At 48.6% G+C, this 22,559-nt stretch overlaps 1 protein-coding gene across 8 annotated transcripts in view; it reads right to left on the bottom strand.

Annotated features, from left to right (window-relative positions):
* FNBP1 (formin binding protein 1) overlaps nucleotides 1-20,496 on the bottom strand; it is a 61,580-nt gene extending 41,084 nt beyond the window's left edge. For all 8 annotated transcript variants that reach the window (XM_081967543.1, XM_081967541.1, XM_081967542.1 and 5 more), the window contains exons 1-4: nucleotides 20,090-20,496; nucleotides 3,616-3,731; nucleotides 2,628-2,684; nucleotides 1,814-1,961 (exon numbers count right to left, since the gene is read on the bottom strand). In XM_081967543.1, coding sequence (XP_081823669.1) covers nucleotides 1,814-1,961; nucleotides 2,628-2,684; nucleotides 3,616-3,731; nucleotides 20,090-20,113 — 345 coding nt within the window. In that variant the 5' untranslated portion in view covers nucleotides 20,114-20,496. The remainder of the gene's footprint in view (nucleotides 1-1,813; nucleotides 1,962-2,627; nucleotides 2,685-3,615; nucleotides 3,732-20,089) is intronic.
* Nucleotides 20,497-22,559: the final 2,063 nt, after the last annotated feature.

The following is a 22,559-nucleotide window of genomic DNA, read 5'->3' as shown; positions in this document are numbered from 1 at the left end:
GGTCACGACAAGCAAAGTCATTGGGGGAAGCTAGATTCGCTTAATGGCCACGTGATTCACTTAAAATGGCAAAAGGGATGTACAGTCGGGGGCTGCTCAATTAACGACCGCCTTGTGGCCACAAGCTGAGGAGTACCATTCAATTTGCGTTCGTCAGGCCACCTGAGTCACAACTCTCTTTTTAAGGTCTGTCGTTACTTGGAACGTTTGACTGGTCGTAAACCAAGGACAACCCGTAGCGATGGGAAAGGAGGAGGAGGAGGAGGCACAGACAGAGGGAACCATTGAGGAGGCTAAAAATCTCTGCTCCCCCCTTCCCTTTTCTTTTCAGAGCCTTTTGTTAGCATCCAGACAGACCAATTCCTTCCTGCTACCTCTACGTCAACATCCTGCTCTCAGCTGCCGAAATGTCGGGAATCTCCAGCTAATTTTGGGCTGGGATTAAAAACAAAATGCCCAGCCCTTGGGCAGTGTGAAAATTGCCCAGCCCTCCACCCACCCACCCACCCACCCACCCACGTGCGTCTGTGCAAACTCAGGCGGTTGCGTTTTTGGAGACCTCAAAAACGAGAGAGAAAAAAAGAGATTATTTTTCTCCTGGCTAAGCAGAAAAAAACTCAAACAAATCAAAGTTGGCTTTTTAAATTCTCTCTCTCTCTCTCTTCTCTCTTCTCTCTTCTCTTCTCTCTCTCTCTCTCTCTGGGTTTTTTCTGCCCCGTGTACGTCAGTCAGTGCCGCCCCGACGTATCAATTCAGATTAAAACCCACAGCTCAGACTCCCCTTTTCCAGCCAAAGTTAATTGCATGTTTGCAAGTCGGCCTTCGCTCCTTGCCAGCCTTGAAACTGTTCGTTTCTTTCTCTGCACCCTTCCAAAAGAGATCACACGGAGGACCTGAGCCCTGAGGGGGAGCCCTCGGCGCGCTGTTTATGTTTTGTGCCAAGGAAACAACAGGACGCTGATCTTGGCAGAAACACCCGATGGGGAATTAAAAGTCCCGAGCGGAGCCACCTGCTTTTCTTCCTTTGCTGGCTCAGGAGGTGTTTAGATGCTCTTGTCAAGAAATAAAATGACTGTACAGCCATCAGGAGCCCTGCACGCTTGTATGTCAAGTTACTAGTCCATAACGTCCTTCTTTGCCTTCCTACCTTCCATCCATCTATCCATCCCTGACTTCGGCTTCCTTCCTTCCTTCCTTTTCTTCCTTCCTCTCTTCCCTCCCTCCCTTCCTTCCATGCATCCATCCACCCATCCCTGACTTCGCCTTCTTGACTTCTTTCCTTCCTTTCTTCCCTTCCATCCATCCATCCCTGACTTCATCTTCCTTCCTTCCCTTCCCCTTCCTCTCTCCCTTCCATCCATCCATCAATCCCTGACCGGCTTCCTTCCTTCCCTCACTCCCTCCTTCCTTCCTTCCTTCCCTCTCCCTCCCTGCTTCCTTCCCCTCCCTCCTTTCTTCCCTCCCTCCTTCACACTCTCACCCCTTTCTCCTTCCTTCCCCTCCCTCCTTCCTTCCTTCTTTCCTTCCTTCCCTCCCTCCTTTTTTCCCTTTCTCCTTCACACCCTCCCTCCCTTCATCCTTCCTTCCTGCCCTCCTTCCATCCCTCCTTCCATTCCTGTTTCAACTTCTCATCAAGCAAAATTTATATCATTGAAACGTGACGGTTAGATTCCCAGAGCTGGTCAGCATTGACATTTATTAGATTCATTTTTCAGATTTTCATCAGCTGCCCAGGGTTTCCGCTCTGTTCAGTTCGTTCCATCCATCCATTGCAAAGAAATCAGAAAGTTTAACGGGAAAAAAATGTCCTTACCGATTTCCTTTCCTGCTTGAGGTCTTGTACATAACGGGCTAACTCGGTGGTGATTTGGGAAGTCATGTTCTCGGAAATGACCTCGTGCTGACCGGCGTAATCGTTCATTTCGTTCAAAGTTGCCAGGAAAGCTTGACAAGATGAATACCTAAAAGGAGCCCAAAAAGAAAATTGAAACTCAAAAACACTTTTTAAAAATCGTATTACTTTTCGGGAGGTTGGACTTGTTCCATCATTCGTAGACAGCATGTAGAACATAGAGAATCCTAAAGCTGGGAGGGATCCCAGAGGTCTTCTAGTCCGACCCCTTGACGCCTGTTAAATGCAGGCATGTGTTAAACCAGAGCTTCCCAAACATTTTCCTTCAGTACCAAAATCACTAATCAGAAAGTCTAATCAAGCTTTGAGGACCTTCCTACATACATCTGTGCCAGTCGTTTGAGGACCTTCCTACATATGACACATCTGTGCCAGTCGTTCTGACTCTAGGGGGGGGGGGTGCTCATCTCCGTTTCAAAGCCGAAGAGCCAGTGCTGTCCGAAGACGTCTCTGTGATCATGTGGCCGGCATGACTAAGGCGCATGGAATGCTCTTCCCTTCCCACCAAAGGTGGTCTCTATTTTTCTACTTCCATTTTTTACGTGCTTTGGCAGAAGCTGGGACAAGTCACGGGAGCTCACTCCGTTATGCGGCGCTAGGGATTCGAACCACTGAACTGCCGACCTTTTCTGATCGACAGGCTCAGCGTCTTAGCCACTGAGCCACCGCGTCAAAATATATATATTTGCAGGTGACGCTTTGGCTGAAAACCTACGTGTATTCATCCTCTTCTTTGGAATTCTTTTTGGGCTGGTATTTCTTTGCGAGGTTCCTAAAAATAAAAATGGACAGAGAGAGAAGGGAACAAATAAATAAATGCCAGTAAATAGCTTAGCAAACTTTTTTCTTTTCTTCTTCAAACAGAAGATCAGTTGTTCAGTCGGCTGGGTCGGTTTTACAGCCATTTAAGATAAGAATATTCCCACGGCAAACAGAAAATAAGCAATTGCAAACTTCCCAAAATAGCACGGCTTTACGACTGTAATTCTGGGCTCAAGCGCGGTCGTAAAGACGAGGACAACCTAAAGACCTTGAATTGGTGGCAGAAGCAACTGAAAACTACGATTAATTTCTCTCCCCAGCCTCTCTTGTGCTTTTTCCAAGGGAAAACTTCATTTTGTTCCCTAAAGAAAGAGAAACGGATTTCTATCCGAGGGTGCAGGTTGCTAAATTTGGAACTTGGGTGAAGTTGCTTGTCCAATGGGACCATCAGCGTGTCCTCCTAACGATGAAACATTTTACAAGTGGAGACTTCAATCAGACACCTGAAGGTGGTTTTATTTCTGTATCGGCCATAAACTATGCTGAAAACGGAATGGGTCAAGTTGGGGATAAAATACATAAAGCAAATTATAAAGGCAATGAAGGAAGTTCTCCGTTCCTATTTAGGAGTTACAATCATGGAAACTTGCAGGAGACAGGTTGAAGGGCACATAAATAAACAGGACTTCTGATAGGAAACAGCCCGCCAGCAAGGGGGTCTTTGAATTTGCAGGAGTCAGGGGCCAAAATATCTAGGGGGAAAAATCATGCTTTGTCTAGTAAACCCTAAATCTGGAACTCAGAAACGGTAACAAAAAATATCAAAATAAACTTTGTCCGTTTAGGTAGCTTTAAATCCATAAATCCCTTCCCTCAAACCTGGTTCAGAACACTCGGCAAATGCAGGTAAATCCTACAAGAATTACGCACTTTGGACTCACCTAAGCTGCTTTGCATAATTGATTTCGATCTCCGTCCGATCTTTGACGAATTTGATGTATTTTTCTAGAATGTCGATTCCCCACTGGGTGTGTTTTTCGAGGGTGTCAAATTGATCCTGTAAAGGAAGACAGAATGACAAAGTTGGAAAGGGACCTTGGAGGTCTTCTAGTCCAACCCCCTGCTCAGGGAGAAAAGAGAGAGAGAGAAATATTTAATTGGCCACCACTGTCTCCTGGTGATTGGCTCAAAGTCACCCAGGCGGGTTTCATGCCCTAAGGCAGGACTAGAACTCACTGCCTCCTAGTGATTGGCCCAAAGGGTAGAGAGTGGGGAGCCCCTTTTTATGAAAGGCTTAATTCAGTTCTCTCCACATTGTTGAGGCTTGGGATGGATGACCCTTTAGGATCCCTTCCGACTATATCATTCTATGATTCTATTACACCCAGACCACTTCAAGCACCAGTGGCTGAAGTCAAGTTGAAAGGTTGCCATTCCTGGAGCACAACTTTGACAACTTTTTTCATACAGCTGGGATCCGAACTGAGCGAAAGAATTCTGTGAGGTTTAACACCTCCCACCCCCTCCCGCATCCTTTCCAAAGCCCCACACCACTCCCCAGACATCACACCATTGGACGGATCCCCTGCCTCCTCGTAATCGTACTTGCCATTAAGTCAACCCTGGTTTCTCCAATCAGCCACACACAGGTGTGCCCACGCAACCGACTAAGCCTTAAACGCAGAATATCCAACAGCGCCGGAATGAAAGGCAGGATGCTGCTGGCTTCCTGGGAACGGGACCAACCGGGGCATTCTCAACGGTGAAGGATGATTGGAGGAATGTAAAATAAGCAAGCCCCCCCCCCCCGAAGATTTGGAATTGAAGTCACAAAATCCCACCCAGCAGCTGTTCTGGGTCTGGTGAGCTCCTTCCAGCAAATTGCAAGGACCCTCAGTTAAACAGACCGAAGGGGCAGTTTTCGGCTGCTGCCATAGCAACAGAGCCAGCATGCCTACAGAGGGTGTGTGTGTGTGTGGGGGGTCTTCTCCGCCAATGGAGCATCGCTTGCCTGGCTGTTCCATTTCTAACCGTGATTTGATTCGAGGAAGCCCACGGCCTGCTCTGCCAATCAGGCCCCTCCGGCAGCTGAGCTTTGTCGAAGGGGCCGTGCCAGTCTGCCGGCTGCACTGAGCTGCAGGCTGGCAACGTTGAGGGCAGAAGGTGACTCTGAGTCCCCCCCCCCCCACAAGCTCCCCATCGGGGCTGAAAAGATGCAACATCTTTTGTGAGCATCTTGGAGAACGTGCACAAGCTGCAATCCCACCCGCCTCGGGGTTGTCGGTCAGGGCTCTGCAGGCACAGGGTTGCAGGCAGATTGCAAACATGCAAGGTTTGAAAGGTTCCCCTTGCACGTATGTGCCAGCCGTTCCTGACTCTAGGGGGCAGGGCTCATCTGCGCTTCAAAGCCCAAGAGCCAGCGCTGTCCAAAGACGTCTCCATGGTCATGTGCCATTTAGGTGCACGGAGCGCCAAATTGCCGATCACCTTTCTGACCGACCAGCTCAGCCTCTTAGCCACTGAGCCACCGCGTCCCTTTTGAGACATGTGTACATAGAATAAAAGTGAGCCCCACATCCCCCCCTGCTCAGCAAGAGAGCTGCCGAATGACTTTGGGGCCCTTTTTACCTCCTTTCTTGCCACCGTCGTTAAGTGAATCGCTGCAGCCGTTAAGTTAGAAACTTGGCTGCGAAGCGAATCCGGCTTTCCCATCGATTTTGTTCACCGGAAGCGCCATAGGTCCATGCCTGTTGTCAAGCGTGCATGAATTTTGATCACATGGCTTTGGAAATACCGTGACGGGGTTGGGTAAAAAACTGCCTTTTCTCCAGTGACGTTGTAACTTCAAACCGTCACTAAACAAATGGTTATAAGCCGAGAACCGCCTGTAGGATGAGTGACTGATTGTTCCCACTGCTTTTGAGTAGGGGGGGGGGGAGAGGAAACTTGCTTCCTCGTTTTCTCCTGGAACTCATCCAGAGAACACAAAAGAGGCAATCTGAAACTAAGCCACAAGAAAGTGAAAGAAACATTTACCGACAAATAACACAAATGAGTTGCGGTACTCAATTCTGCTAATGCAAAGGAGACTATTCCCCCCCACCCCCACCCCCTATAGTGAATGCATAGATAAATTTACACCCTAGGAAGGTGCCCAAGAGAATTAACATTGCTTTTGATGAGAAGACCTCTAGAGCCCAGGCTGAGGTTTGAGAGAGGAAGATTCTATTTTTAAACCCAGTGGCTCAAACAGACCCTTAAATGGGCTACAGCACCACATCACGGGAGGTGCACTTTTGCACTAAGCTAACACACTCACACCTTCTTTTGTGATTGGGGGGTGGGGGTGGAGGGTGGAAATCTGCAATTGAAGTGGAGACAGATGTGTGCATGTTTTGCTTTCCTGCACGGTGGGAAGAAGCTGGGAATGAGGTTGAACTTAGGATCACCCAAAGGAACGGAAGACAGGTCCTTGCCCAGAGGGGGGTTTCCAAAGACACAATTGTGGAGGCTGAACATTGCAAAGGCAATCCGCACACTGAGAAGGGACTCTATGACTCTGAATAAGAAAACATGAGAATTGCTTTTTAGCATCTGTTGGCTGGAGGATCACACATTTTTTTTTAGTGGAATCTGTTTGAGGTTTCTAAAGAGAGTGCTCTTTAGAAGGCCAGACCCTGAAGAAGAAACTCAAATACTAATGAGAAGGAAGGACTGCAATGGGTGGCTGTGAAGGTTGGACCATAAGGAAGGCTGAGCGCCAAAGAATGGAGGCCTTTGAACTCTGGTGCTGGAGAAGACTCCTGCATTGAGTCCCTTGGGACTGCAAGGCCATCCAACTGGTCAGTCCTACAGAAGATCCACCCTGACTGCTCTTTACAAGGCCAGATCCTGAAGGGGAAACTCAAAGACTTTGGCCACCTAATGAGAAGGAAGAAGGACTCCCAGGAGAAGAGCCTCATGCTGGGAACTATGGAGGGCAGAAGAAGAAGAAGAAGGGGACGGCAGAGAAGGAGGTGGCTGGATGGAGTCACTGAAACAGCCCGCCTGAGCTTAAATGGGCTCTGGAGGATGGGAGAGGACAGGAAGGCCCTGGGTTCGCCATGATGGGCCTAAGTTAAAACCTCTTGGAAGGAGCAAAGCATTCTGGGATTGCCCTCATGTTGTCCTCAACTCTTTCCTTGACTTGACTTGGCTTCCCAAAGTGGAGAAGACACGAAACCTCCTTGCTCTCGGTTCAGGTTGGACTTCAGTTTGGAGATGTGAAACCCTCAACAGGTCAACAGCAGGTCCAACAGAGACGATTTCACATCTCTAAAAAAAAGCCTGTCTTCACCCCGGGACAATTTTTCTTAGGATATTTTTGGGGAAACGGAAATTCTATCGACAAAGTAACGGTTCCACTTTTCAGCCTGGGTCATTTGGGGGGGGGGGGCACAGAAAATCCAACTTGAAGGCTGTTCTAGACCTTTGGTTTTAGAACTAGGATCCAGATTGCACACGACGAGGAAGCCAACGCTTGTTCTACGTTTGGGAGGGAGCAGCGTAGGACGAAGGCGCTGAAAGTCAATGCACCCCAAAAATGAAGAGCTGGAGGTTAAGAAGAGCCACGTTACGACTAGACAACTGCGGTGTGCTTTCCCTGGGGCTTCCCCTGAAGACTGTACAGAACGTCTGACGGGTGTAGATCTAGAGGGAAATTCCTCAAAAGAATTTTTTTGTGTGCCTAACCATCAGTAATGCTGGCAGAAACACCCTCCCTGTCGCCCACTTGCAGAGAAACAACCTCTGTCAAGACCTGTGAGTCCACACAATTTCCTCTCAAGCACATGTCGAAAAAATGCGACCTTCACTTGGCCACAAAATCCAGCAGGACTTGCAAGAGTCTCGTCAAAAGGTCAGAGGCGGAATCGGCCCAAGACTTTTGCTTTACTGAGGATCGAAAGAGAGAGGAAGAGTCGGGGCGAGGGGGTTCAAATTGAGAAAGTGACAATGATTCTTTCCCCGCCCCTCAAAGCAAGTGAACCCATGCCGTCCCGTGGTTTTAAAATCCGGAATGATCTCACCGCAGTTGGCTCAGCCTAAGAAATGCCAAGAAGAGGAGGAATGGATGCCAACTCTACCCCGAACTCCAGACTTGGAGAGGTTTGGAAGAATCATTCCACAGGTTTTCAAGACCCCCTTCTTCTAGCCGTTTTTTAAATCCTCATCTCACATAAGCGCAAGTTGCTCATTCATTAATAGGCTAATAATTGCATGGATTATTATATCAAGAAGCAACGGTGAGAACTGGACACGGAACCACTGAGGGGTTCAAAATTGGGAAAGGAGTCCGGCAAGGCCGTATACTGTGTCGCCCTGCCTATTTATTTAACTTATATGCAGAGCACATCACGAGAAAGGCGGGGCTAGACAAATCAAAAGTTGGGATTAAGATTGCCGGGAGAAATATCAACAACCTCAGCTATGCAGAGGATGCCACTCTAAGGGCAGAAGGTGAAGAGGAACTAAAGAGGCTCTGGATGCGGGTGAAGGAGGAGAGGGCAAAAGTTGGCTTGAAACTCAACATTAAGAAAATGAAGGTCATGGCATCCGGCCCCCTCGATCCCTGGCAAGTAGATGGGGAAGAAATGGAGGGAGTGACCGATTTTATTTTCCTGGTCTCCAAGATCACCGCAGATGGGGACTGCAGCCAAGAAATGAAAAGAGGCTTGCTCCTGGGGAGGAAAGCTATGCCAAGTCTAGACAGCATACTAAGAAGCAGAGACATCATCCTGCCAACAAAAGGGCGTATAGTCAAGACTGTGGTTTTCCCCATTGCAAAAGATAGCTGTGAAGGTTGGACCGTAAGGAAGGCTGAGCGCCAAAGAATGGAGGCCTTTGAACTCTGGTGCTGGAGAAGACTCCTGCATTGAGTCCCTTTGGACTGCAAGGCCATCCAACCGGTCAGTCCTAGAGGAGATCAACCCTGACTGCTCTTCAGAAGGCCAGATCCTGAAGAGGAAACTCAAAGACTTTGGCCACCTAATGAGAAGGAAGAAGGACTCCCTGGAGAAGAGCCTCATGCTGGGAAGGATGGAGGGCAAAAGAAGAAGAAGGGGACGGCGGAGAAGGAGGTGGCTGGATGGAGTCACCGAAGCAGCCGGTGTGAGCTTAAATGGCCTCCAGAGGATCATGGGAGAGGACAGGAAGGCCTGGAGGAACGTGGTCCATGAGGTTGCGATGGGTTGGACACGACTTTGCATATTAACAACAACAAATTGCATGCATGTTTTTAATTGAATGCTTTTTTATATCAGCCTATTGGCCGTCTGATTATAACATCAGGTGTGATTCACTTAACATCCTCCTTGCTTAACGACTGAAAATCTGCTCGTGATTGAATGTCGAGGGCTACTTCCAACTCCTTCAAATGGATGGAAAAAAACATGCATTTTTTTTGAGCCTCCAGAAACAGGTTTTTTTTTTTAATGTCTCTCTTCTCAACCACATAACTTCCTCTCTTCACCCCCGGAAGTGTTTTAATGGTGCATCCGAATTCTCTAGAACCCATCAAGTGCACTTATGATTCAGCCACGTTTTTCCCCCTCTCGGTCCCAGATTGGCCAATGACTCAAACCATCATCCGGTGTTCTAGAAACATTGCAGAACTGGAGAGGAAATAAGTACCATGCTAAACTTTCTGCAGTTCCCCCCCCCCCCAAAAAAAAAACCCCCACCTGCCATTGGAGTTGGGTAAAATGGAAGGTGGATATTTCAATCCTGTTTTCTGCCAGCCGAATAAATCCAGAGCCTCACGGGATGGGGGCTTTGATTGAAAAAAACGATTCTAAGGCATTTCCCCACTGGGGTCCTTGAGCTTGCTTGTTTCCTTGCAGATGTTTCATGACCCAAGTAGGTAACATCATCAGTACTAGAAGGGAGTGGAGTTTGTGGAGAGGAGGAGGAGGAGGAAGAAGAAGAAGAAGAAAAGGAGGAGGCGGAAGAGGAGGAGGAGGAGGAAGAAGAAGAAGGAAGGAGGAGGACTGTGGGTGCATTTATACCTGCTAGGTTGGCATAAGCTGGGACAAGTAACGGGAGCTCACTCCATTATGTGGCACTAGGGATTTGAACCGCCAAACTGCTGACCTTTCTGATCGACAAGCTCAGCATCTTAGCCACTGGGCCACCGACTCCCAGCATGATCTACCTTCAAAGGAATACTGGTGCATAAACAGTGATACTAGAAACAAATGCCATTAAACCAAAAAGGATTCTGTCAAATTACTCACATAATTTCAAAATACCTCTGGCTGTTTCCATCTAACAAAACTGCTCACCCTAACCCTCCCCCCCCCCCCCCCCGTGCACTTTTCTTCCTTAAAGAAAATTTAAAAACTTCTAGGCGACATACAAGTGAACAAACTTCCCCTTCAGACGTCCATGAATGTACAGAAGTGGGTGAAGAAGAAGAAAAAAAGAGGGGAAAATATTTGCGAAGAACGCCGAGGCACCGAAAGCAAGAAAAAGGCCCTTGTGTTAGGCAAGCGAATGAATAATTTACTGGACCTTCACATCCATTAAATTCATTGTGTTTGCAGCCCTGCCTTCCGAAGGAGTTAGGTCATTGCACACTCACTTCATAGCGCTAATAGCAGGAATTTTTATCCAGGAAGACTATTTCTCAGGAAACGCCAATTAGATCTCCAGCCGAAATCCGGCCTGGGAAGGAGAAATCCGTAACAGGGCATTTTTCACGCTGGCCAACAACTCACTCTGGAGAAATCCAAAAGGATCTCGCTCTGGCTCCTCCCAGCAAAGTGATTCACTGAACAAACATGGCAAGAGAAGTCATAAAACGGGGCAAAACTCACTGAAGACACGTCTTACTTAGCAAGACTTACTGAAGCACCCACAACCTCTGGTGGCAAGGAGTTCCACTGATGAATTGTTCTCAAAAGTGGTTTTTTCCCCCTCCCACTGATACGTTCTGCCTGTCTCTTAAGTCTAACTTTAAGAGATGAAAGGGTGGGGGGGAGAGAAATAGATCCATCATGCACAGGAAGTTCTGGTGAGGTCCTTCACAGGAAGGAAAAGTAAACCAAAAGTAAAGTCTGAAAAAGAAGCCACAAGGCAGAAGACGCAGCACCTCATCTGGGATGGATTCGAGGGTTTGCAGAAAGAAATGTGGGTGGAAAGGACACCAGTTTTCAAACCGCCCACTTCCCTGTTTTCATGTTGCATTATTGTCCATTTCCACTCCTGAATTCCTCCTCATTCCCCACAAACCTCAGATCTTTCAAAGGAAAGGAGAGGCAGTCCTCTGTTGTGGCAGCAAATTGGAACAGTAAAGAGGTTGGGGAGGAACCTGGGCCAGTCCTGGAGTCCTGGGAAGGCTCTGGTGAGGGCTCTGTGTCGGAGGCAGAGAGGGGGCCAGGGCCGTCTGGCAGTTATCAGCTGCTTTCGGAGTCAGGCATCAGTGAGGCAGACGAACAGCTGGAGCCTGTTCCCAGTGTGCGCATGCACAGAGTTGCCAGACGAAGGGAAGAGCTAAAGAACGGGGGTCAACTTGGGAGTTAAGCCCACAGGTGGACGATTAAAGTCCCCTCCCAGAGGAAACAAAAGAGGAGCGAAAGGGGAGTGGAGTTTGCAGGAGGCCATTAGTTCACTTAATTGGTTCCTGACTCTCTGAGGCTCCTTTCTGCAGACCTCGGCCTGGCAGCTCTCCATGCCAGATAAGGTCTGTGACCATAAATCCTCCCTGGAAAGACTTTGCTGGATGTGAATAAGCAGAATTCACAGCAAATTAAGAAAAGAGGCTTTTGTCGGGACAAGGAGTTTGTTTCATGCTCTCGGGAAGCCTCGGTCACAACATCCTCATTTTGCGACCGGCAACAGAGTCCCCTCCCACTGTGAACTCCGTCAGTGGCCTGAACCGATTTATGGAGGGGTGTCCAACCTTCCAACCCAAACGAGAGATTGTTTCGCGCTGACGGTTGTTATGATTTCTCCTTTTTAGCTTCTCTCCAAAAGACAGAGGCGGAGGGGAGGAGGGGGGGGGGAAATCAACCCAGGGCTTTAAAAGCATTAACTCGTGCGAGAGTCCTGCTAAAATATGCATCTATCCAGTTGGAATCGATTTTCAAAACAAAACAAAACAAAAAAAAGCAGTGTTTTGGTTTTATTTTCACAAAGCCGCTCATATTTTCTTCCAGTAGAGGATTTAAGCACAGAAGCGTCCTTTGTTGCTGACATTCTTAAGCAGAATCGCAAGCATAAATAGAGATGAGATCCACAGGGCAAAAAAATAAGTATTTTGGTGGCCGGGAGAAAGTTATATCAGCATATCTGTGTGAGAGCTGCTACCTTTCAAAATTCTGCAACAGTATCTATTCTGACAAAATAGGGAGCACTTTGCAAACAGCATAAATTATTCAAATAAAACAAGTGTGGATTGTTGGTTTCTTTGAGCTTTATTTTAAAATTTGCCATGTCCCAAAAGTGGCACAAACAGATTTCCTCTTGTAGCTCAGAGTGACCAAGGCATGCCCTAGGTCTAGGAAGTCATGAGATCTAGAAACTCCCATGCTTGCCACGACAGTTGTACAAAATTTGCAAGGCTGTGGAACATGGGGATGTGAGAATGATGGGTCCTTGTACCCGGTGCATGTCACCTAAGGCCCTCCTGTTGTTTGTACATTCTATCCCGTCCCTTTGTGTAGAATACTGAAAACGGAGGAAGCGCATTCTTGGCCCCGGGCGAGATCTTTCTGTCCATTCTCTCTTCCTTTTGTTTCTCAGTTTCTTCCTCTCCATCTGGTTTATTTCGCAGCCTCATTTCACTCTCTTACACACACACACACACACACACACACACACACACACAAGCCTACGCAGCTTCACATTTCGCCCTCCTGCCCCTGGGGAAATCCAGGGCCCCAAACACAAACCAACAACCCTCTTCTTCCCGTTGTAAGAAAAGAAAAGAGGTAAATCAATTCCCCTTGAGTGCAAAAAAACAACAACAACACCAACAACAACCAAACACCAGAATAACAGAATTGGAAGGGACCTCGGAGGCCTTCTAGTGCAGCCCCCTGCTCAAGCAGGAGACCCTATCCCATTCCGGACAAGTAGCTATCCAGACTCTTCTTGAAAGGAGTGTTGGAGCACCCACAACTTCTTGGGGCAAGCTGTTCCACTGGCTAATTGTTCTCGCAATCTTGCGAACAAGAGCTGGAAGGGACCTTGGAGATCTTCTAGTCCAGCCCCCTGCTCAAGCAGGAGACCCTATCCAGTTCATCTGGGAATTTCTCTTCTGGAAAATCTCCATGGATGGAGCACTTCTCTTTTTCTGCATAAAACAAGGACCGATATTGCTATAAAAAGGCAAGGAGGTGTTCATGGGGGAAAAAAATGAAAACAATGCCCCAAACCCCATCAACTGCGTTTGCTTTCTGCAATGCTAAAAGACGATTTTAAGTGCTCTGGGCTTCTGCAGTGGTTAACCATCATCATGTCTCAACATCCTCCTTATTTTACTTTATTTATTTATTCTGCTTCCGTTCAATCGCGTCCGATGCTCAGAGGCCGCCTGGAGAAGCCCCTGCCGTTTTCCTGGCCAGCTTTTCCAGAAGTGGCATTTGGCATTCCTCCTTCTGAGGGCTGAGAGAAAGTGGCTGGCCACAGGTCCCTTGGCACAGCTTACATCCTGCCATGATAGCTTTGACACAATCCAACAACAAGTTTTGATTCTCCCAGGTCCTTGGGAGGGACCAAAATCCAGACTGTGCAACCAACGGTGATAAGAATATATATATATTCTAGCGGTCTAAATCAATTTGACAGAAACACAACTCGGAAATGCTTGAAATGCTGACATGCACAGAAGACACAAAAGTGCTTGACAAAATGCAGAGGAAGGAGAGGGATTTTTTTTCAGAGGAAGTTGAGTCAGGAGGGTGGGTTAAAACATGTGTCATGGCTTCTGCAAATGCAGCACTCATGACCAGCATAAGATTGTACATTTTTATAATTCAGCTAATTGGGATAGAGCTGGAAGGGGCCTCGGAGGTCTTCTAGTCCAACCCCCTGCTCGAGCAGGAGACCCAAATCAATCAATTAATCAATCAATCAATCAATCAGAATAGAGCTGGAAGGGACTTTGAAGGTCTCTAGTCCAACCCCCTGCTTGAGCAGGAGACCCAAATCAATAAATTAATCAATCAATCAGAATAGAGCTGGAAGTGTCCTCAGAGGTCTCTAGTCCAACCCCCTGCTCAAGCAGGAGACCCAAATCAATCAATCAATCAATCAATCAATCAATCAATCAGAATAGAGCTGGAAGGGTCCTCGGAGGTCTTCTAGTTCAACCGCCTGCTCAAGCAGGAGACCCAAATCAATCAATTAATCAATCAATCAATCAATCAGAATAGAGCTGGAAGGGACCTCGGAGGTCTTCTAGTCCAACCCCCTGCTCAAGCAGGAGACCCAAATCAATCAATCAATCAATCAATCAGAATAGAGCTGGAAGGGACTTTGAAGGTCTCTAGTCCAACCCCCTGCTTGAGCAGGAGACCCAAATCAATAAATTAATCAATCAATCAGAATAGAGCTGGAAGGGACCTTGGAGGTCTCTAGTCCAGCCCCCTGCTCGAGCAGGAGACCCAAATCAATCAATCAATCAATCAGAATAGAGCTGGAAGGGTCCTCGGAGGTCTTCTAGTTCAACCGCCTGCTCAAGCAGGAGACCCAAATTAATCAATCAATCAATCAATCAATCAATCAGAATAGAGCTGGAACGGTCCTCGGAGGTCTTCTAGTTCAACCGCCTGCTCAAGCAGGAGAGCCAAATCAATCAATTAATCAATCAATCAATCAATCAATCAATCAGAATAGAGCTGGAAGGGACCTCGGAGGTCTTCTAGTCCAACCCCCTGCTTGAGCAGGAGACCCAAATCAATCAATCAATCAATCAACCAATCAGAATAGAGCTGGAAGGGGCCTCGGAGGTCTTCTAGTCCAACCCCCTGCTCGAGCAGGAGACCCAAATCAATCAATCAATCAATCAACCAATCAGAATCGAGCTGGAAGGGTCCTCGGAGGTCTTCTAGTTTAACCCCCTGCTCGAGCAGGAGACCCAAATCAATCAATCAATCAATCAACCAATCAGAATAGAGCTGGAAGGGTCCTCGGAGGTCTTCTAGTTTAACCCCCTGCTCGAGCAGGAGACCCAAATCAATCAATCAATCAATCAACCAATCAGAATCGAGCTGGAAGGGTCCTCGGAGGTCTTCTAGTCCAACCCCCTGCTCGAGCAGGAGACCCAAATCAATCAATCAATCAATCAGAATAGAGCTGGAAGGGGCCTCGGAGGTCTTCTAGTCCAACCCCCTGCTCGAGCAGGAGACCCAAATCAATCAATCAATCAATCAGAATAGAGCTGGAAGGGGCCTCGGAGGTCTTCTAGTCCAACCCCCTGCTCGAGCAGGAGACCCAAATCAATCAATTAATCAATCAGAATAGAGCTGGAAGGGTCCTCGGAGGTCTTCTAGTCCAACCCCCTGCTCGAGCAGGAGACCCTCTACCATTCCAGAGAAAGGGGTGTCCTGCCTCTTCTTGAAAACCTCCAGTGTTGGAGCATCCACAACTTCTGGTGGCAAGGAATCCCACTGGTTCATTGTCCTCACTGTTAGGAAGTTTCTCCTCAATTCCAGGTTGCTTCTCTCCTTGATTATTTCCCATCCACTGTCTCTTGTCCTGCCTTCTGATGCTTTGGAAAATAAGCTGATTCCTCCTTCTTTGAGGTGACCTCGTGTGATCACCATTTTGGAGGTCAGTTTTGGAAATTTGGGGACCCATTGTGATCGTAAGTCAAGGGCTATCTACACATAGAATTGGATAGCGAGATGGGACCCCATCAATTTAATTTAAAAATATAATTGAATTAATTCTTTGCTTTGTCACCTGAAAAAGGATACAGGAAAATTTTATCTTTTTTTAAAAAAAAGCTCAGAATCTCCAAATGGGCCACGAGGAAACACGAGTTTGCTTGAATTTGTCTAATGTAAAAAGACAGTTGTTAAATGCAACAGGATTTAATTGGAAAATAATAAAATTCTCAATTACAAACACATCCAAAGACACACACACACACACACACAGAGCTTTTATCATTTATTGGTGCCCAAATAAGATTGAATATAATCGCTGGGTAATAACAGCTTATGTCCCAAAGCTTTTGCCTCTTCAAATCCATATTTATGGATTTCATGCTCGTCACGAGACAATTGGATATGAAGTTTGGCATTATTATCAGGTACCGGTTTATAAATAAAGTGCCACGAAAACCCTGCAGGTATAATAGATGTTTCCTAGCAATCAATTAGTAGGGAAATAATAAATGGATTTTCCGAATGGGACAATTAATGGATTACTCTATTAAGCAGTCAGACTTTTGAATGTGTGGGGGGAAGGTTTGTGCTGAAGGGGTAGGGGGCAGATACAGACAGCTGTTCTCACCCAGGTTTCCTTAACAAGCATGAAGCAGAGTCTGGATCCCGGCAAACCCCCTTTTATTTACACGTCTGTGAATTCCTTTCATTCCCGGTCCGCAAGGCTTAGTGAAACAGTCTTTGAGAGGGATGTTTATCCACACGAACCTTATCTCGCTTGGAGAGCTGCCAGAGAACTAGTTTCCAACCGCAGGGCAAGGCAACCCTTGGCCCAGAGTCTCTTATAGTCACAAACAGAACTTTCCACTCTTGAAACGACCCAAGGAACAAATTATTTCCTGCAAAAGCCCCCTCCCCATTCGCTCCTTTTTTGTTTCCTCTGGGAGGGGCCAATCACCTCCAAGGTGTGGCTTTACTCCCAAGTCGACCCTGATTTCTTAGTTGTTCTTGTCTTTTGGCAGCTCTGCGCATGCGCATGCCCACACTGGGAACAGGCTCCAGCTGTTCCTCTGCCTCACTGCTGTCTATCTCCCTCTCTGCCTCCCACGCAGAGCCCTCGTCTGAGCTTCCCTCAGCCCCCCAGGACTGGCCCAGGTTCCTCCCCAACCTCCTCACTGTCCGAATCTGCTGCCATCTCCGCCATCAGGCCACCACAATAGCCCTCAACTTACAACCATTCAAAATTAAAACAGCCCTGAAAAATGTCCATTTTTCACACTTTACGACCATTGTAGCCTCCTCAGGGTAATACAGGATTAAAATTCGAACTGCTGGCAACCGTCTCGTATTTATGACAGTTGCAGTGTTCCCGGGTGTTACGTGGCTTTGTGTGTGTGATTTGCAGGGAAGGACCAGTTTCAAAGCATTTCACGGTGCCGCAGAGGGAATCCCAGCCCTTCTCTTCCAGTGGTGGAAAATTGAAGGTTGAGCCCTTCCAAAACCAACTGTGGAAAAGGCCGCCTTCCATAACCACAAATCCGCACACGGAGGGCAGCCACAAGTCACTGAGAAGTCTGTCATCAGAACAAGAGGCCGGGTGGTTTATTTCCAAGGGGGGGGGGGAGAAGAGAAGGTGGGATATAGATCCGCCGGTGACTGGTCTTATTTCATATTTGAGGCCAAAATATGGGGGTTTTCCCCCCAAATCCACTGTAAGGCCTGACACTACAACAGATTCGCAGAGTTGGAAAGGACCTTGGAGGTCTTCTAGTCCAACCCCTCTGCAGTCCCCTTTCCAATCTTCTGACAGTTACCAAGAAAATCCAGTGAATGAAATATGCAGGTATCACCCCTCTCCAATTCCCCTTTCCTTAATTGATCACAACTAAAAAGTGGTTTGTTCTCATTCTTGCTTTGATGTGTGTGAGTTGCCCCCCCCCCCAGCACTTCCCCAGTGAACATGTGAGTCAAACAGAAACAGGAAACCAAAACAGAAGCCTCTTTCATGGCGAATGTCCTTCTTCCTTAAAATGCTTTTGCTTTTGTGTCCAATTTGCCAGCGAATATATATTTCAGAGAAAGAAAAGCTGCCTTCAACCAACACCTTCAATTAGGGCCAGTTAAAAACTGGCAGCATTCACACAACATCCTTACTTATCTTGGTTAGTTTTCACTCTTTGTATTTTTTCCCAGCTCCTCAGTCCATTCGATTAGGTAGAATATAGACTAACAGAGATAGAAGGGACCTTGGAGGTCTTCTAGTCCAACCCCCTGCTCAGGCAAGAAACCCTACATCACTTCAGACAAATGGACTGTCCAACCTCTTCTTAAAAATGTCCAGTGTTGGAGCATTCAGAACTTCTGGAGGCAAGTTGTTCCACTGATTAATTGTTCTCACTGTCAGGAAATTCCTCCTTAGTTCTAAGTTGCTTCTCTCCTTGATTCGTTTCCACCCATTGCTTCTTCTCCTGCCCTCAGGGGCTTTGGATAATAGCTTGACTCCCTCTTCTTTGGGGCAACCCCTCAAATATTGGAGCACTGCTTTCATGTCTCCCCTTGTCCTTCTTTTCATTCAACTAGACATACCCAGTTCCTGCAACCGTTCTTCCTATGTTTTGGCCTCCAGTCCCCTAATCCTCTTGGTTGCTCTTCTCTGCACTCTTTCCAGAGTCTCCACATCTTTTTTTTTTTTTTTTACATTGTGGTGACCAAAACTGGATGCAAATATTCCAAGTGTGGCCTTCCCAAGCCTTATAAAGTGGTCTTAACCCTTCACGGGATCTTGATTACTATCTAGGGTCCTATCTTGTACAAACCTGAAAACTGTTACTTCAGGGGGGAAAAAATATGAAACCTGCTGAGTGATCACCCACCCTTCCTAGATTCATAAAACACAGCCCTATGTAAGGTCTCCAGGTTTATATAGGCACACGGCTGGACTCGCACCAGAGGCCAAGGGGAGCCTGGCTGATTTGGGGGTTCGTTCGGCTGTGGGCAAAGAGGAAGGGACCCCTCAACTTAATTCTGAAAGTCAGGAGGGGTTCAGAAGAACGAAACTCAACCAACTCAGTTACATGGTGGCTAAAAATCGCAGAAGGCATTCCAAAAACGTCTTTTAAAAGCAGAAAAAAAGATGGACGGATGATCTCTTATAGACACCATCTCTTCAAGAAAAGCAGTCAAACTGAGCCGCATCGCCAAAAGGCAGAAACCAGAAATAAATAAATACACCTTTGCTCCCCCCCTCTGCCCATTAAATAAAATATTTCAGCACCCCCAGCCAGAGGTATCTCATGGGTGAGGTCATCCATACCGGTTTGAAAAGCTTAGGTTACATTTGCATCCCTTTAGCTAAACCTGGTTAGCTCTCTCTCTCTCTCTCTCTCTCTCTCTCTCTCTCTCCCTCTCCCTCTCCCTCTCCCTCTCCCTCTCCCTCTCCCTCTCCCTCTCTCTCTCTCTCTCTCTCTCTCTCTCTCTCTCTCTCTCTCTCTCTCTCTCTCTCAATCTATCGGCAGCGGTGGGGAGGGGGGAAAGGCATTAATTCAGGAATTAGTGAAGCCACTGCAAGGGGGGGGGGATGGAGGAGAAGTGGTTGGAAAACAAGGGGAAGGGGAGGTCCCTGCATCTAAGAGCCCCGTCTATAAAAGAAGGTGCAAATAAATCGCAAAAAATATTAAGAAACTCTGTTGTCCAGATAGTCCTTGGCTTAAACCACCAAACAGAAATATCAGACCATCCTGGTTTTTTTTTTTTAATTGTTTTAGGGAAGGAAGGAAGCAGATTTTTTGGGGGTGGGTGGGAGGGAATAATTATCCCCTTCTCCAAGGTTCCCCACATCTCTGCCCTGCTTTTCTGACTTGGCTTCCACGCCCCACCACTCACCCACCCCACCTCTCCCACCCAAGACGGATCGGCTTAAACCCCCAGCCACCCAACAACCCCACCCCCACCCCACATTTCCGTCCCGCGGTTGAGAAATGAGATTTCTCTCTCTCTGTCTCTTTTGCCTCGGCCGCTTCAAAACCCCACCGGGGGCTCGTTTCTCGTTCGCGATTGCATCAGTGGAAAATTAGAAATAAAATAATGAAATGAAATGAAATAGGCATTGCAGCAGAGGTGATCAAGGCATCCCCCCAAAAGCTGCGTCTCCCCCCCCCCCCCACACACCCAAAAAAATTTCCCCTGCATTTTACCCATCGGGAGGAAACGGATCGGCTGCAAACACACACATAAAACACACACACACACACGGCTCTGGCTTTTGCAGACCGTTATTTTTCTCTTATTCCAGCGGAGGAAAAAAAAGCGCAGCGAAGGAAAGATGAAAACGCTGTCCTCTGCCCATCCCTCGTTTTTCTTCGGCCGGGGAAGTTTGCGCAGCGTCTCACCCTGGCCTGCGGAGGGAGGGGGCTGAGCCCCTCCTAGGGGAAGGGGGAAAAGCCCCTCGCTCTCCCGCTGCTGTCCAGAAAGACCCTCCACTCAACCCCAGGCTAAAGCCCGGCCCTCCCCCCGGTCCCCAAACGCCAAGGGCGCGCTTACTCACCCACAGCTCGGCGCCCCAATTCATGGTGCCTGCGGGGCTGCGGGGCTGCGGGCTGGGCGAAGCGGCTGGGGGTCCTCTGGGAAGCGGCGAACGAAGGGGTCTTTGGGGGGAGGGGCTCTTCAGCAGCCCCCTCTTCTCTTTGCTCCCGACTGCCCCCGTCGGAGGCGAGCCCCCTTCTGCGCCCTTTGCCCAACTGGCATAGGCTGGGCGATTGGCAAGGCGAAGGCTGGAGGGGAGAAGGGGCTTTCCGCCCGCTGGGTCGATCGGTCTGTCAGGGACGCCTCCCACCCCTTCTTAAAACACACACATACACACACACACACAAACCCGGACTTGCTATCTGCCCATCGCTTCCTCCGTCCGGAGCGCGCGCGCACACACACACACAGACACACACACACACAGACACAAAAATAAGGGTTCAACAACCAGCAACTCCGGAGGCTTGGAGAAGTGGGGGGGGGGGGAAAGAGATTGACAGTTCGGGGAAAAGGGGAGAACGCGCATGCGCCAGGGGGGGTGTAGAGAGGAGGGGGAAGAGAGGAAGAAGAACAGGGGGCTGCGGGGATTGCGCAAGCGCGCGAGAGAGGGGGGGTCTTTGGCACACACACAAAACACACGGACACTCCACCCTTAAATGACAGGCAAGCGCCTTTTGCAAGCTTCCAGCGCAACCTCGCGGGCTCCGAGGACGGCCAGCAGCTGGGGAGGGGATGCAGATCGTGGTTTAACGGGCTGCTGCAGCTGCTGGGGCTGCCCGTGTGGACTTAACGCTCCTCCCCCCCCCCCCCACTTCCTCCGGTCTGCGGTCAGCCGGCAGGCGCTGTCCAAACCCTCCCAACTACAATCAATCAATTAGGAATAGAGCTGGAAGGGACCTTGGAGGTCTTCTAGTCCAACCCCCTGCCCAAGCAGGAGACCCTATCCCATTTCAGACAAGTGGCTGCCCAGTCTCTTCTTGAAAACCTCCAGGGATGAAGCACCCACAACTTCTGGTGGCAAGCAGTTCTACTGGTTCATTGTCCTCACTCTTAGGAAACTCCTCCTTAATTCCAGGTTGCTTCTCTCCTGGATTAGTTTCCACCCATTTCTTCTTCTCCTGCCTTCTGGTGCTTTGGAGAATAATTTGACCCACTCTTCTTTTTGGCAACTTCTCAAATACTGGAATAATACTATTACTTCCCCCCTAGTCCTTCTTTTCTCCAAACTTGAGAACAGTCGCTAAACAGGTGGTTGTAAGCCAAGGACTCCCTCAACGTGGTAGCTGGAAACCTCCCCTGTTGAAGGCTTCCCTGGTTGCCGAAGCAACGTCAGTCTGCAGTGACGCTTCTGCACGACACCTAGTACAATTGGGTGGTAGTGACGGGCTCTGGGAGGTCATCCAGCCCAGTCCCCTGCAGGTTCACACAGTCGCCTTGCCTTTTGGCCAAGCCCACGAGGCCGGCCAAGGACAACGGTGTGTGTGTGTTGTGTGTGAAAACAGGCATTGTTCTCTGTGCAAGACCTCCAGTCAGCAAGGATGTAGGGGAAAGGCCCCAAGGCCTGGGGTGCAAATGCAGGTGGTGAAGGTGGCTTAAAAGATACCTTTGGGGAGGGGGAAAATTACATCTGACCTTTGGAGACACAGTTTGGTCCAGTGCAGGGATGGCAAAGCTTTGGGTTGTTGCGTGTCAAAAGCGCCTGTGTGGGTGGAACAACGCATGTGTGTGTCTGTGCCCACGCCCATAATGCAATGCATGCATGACAGCCCCCCATGCGCCCTGCACCCCCCCCCCAGTGCATGCATGTGCAACACCACCCCTTCCTGCGCCCCCTTTTTTGGCCTAGCAGGCCCCCCTGAAGCCTCTTGGGAGAAAAAACGGGGCGTGGGGGGCACTCCCCCTGCTCATGCATGCGTGTCTTCCGCCTGCCCCCCGCACGTGCACGGCAGAGACCTGAAGATGAGCTGCCGGCGGGAGGCGCGCATGGGTGCCTGGAGGACCTGAGCCGGGGTGAGGGCTGGCTTTCCCACAGAGAGGGCTGCGAGCGCCACCTGTGCCAGGCGTGGTCCTATAGGTTCCCCATCACGGGCCTAGTGGTTAAAGCACCCGCCCGTAAGAAAACTGCATCTGACATGAGCAGTGCCATCCAATTCCTGTTTTCAACTTACAGGTTAAGGGACAACTTACAGTCCCCCGAATTTCGACCATAATTGAGCTCAACACTTCTGTTGCTAAGCGAGACAGCTCTTAAGTGAGTTCTGGCCCATCCTTTCTTAAGTGAATTTCTTTCATTATTAAGTGGATCGCTGCCACTGTTAAGTTAGTCAGTCCTCTCCATGGACGTTGCTGACGGAAGGTCACATAAGGGGATCAAGTGACACACGCACACCCCGGGACGCCACAACTGTCGTAAATACGAGTCAGATGCCAAAAGTCTGAATTTTCATCACGTGATCATGTGAAAAATGGTCCTGTAGGTTACTTATTTT

Source organism: Natrix helvetica, assembly GCF_964273705.1.
Source record: "Natrix helvetica genome assembly, chromosome: 15".
Lineage (NCBI taxonomy): Eukaryota > Metazoa > Chordata > Lepidosauria > Squamata > Natricidae > Natrix > Natrix helvetica.
The sequence above is the reverse complement of the archived record's forward strand: the minus strand, read 5'-3'. Positions and strand labels throughout refer to the sequence as shown.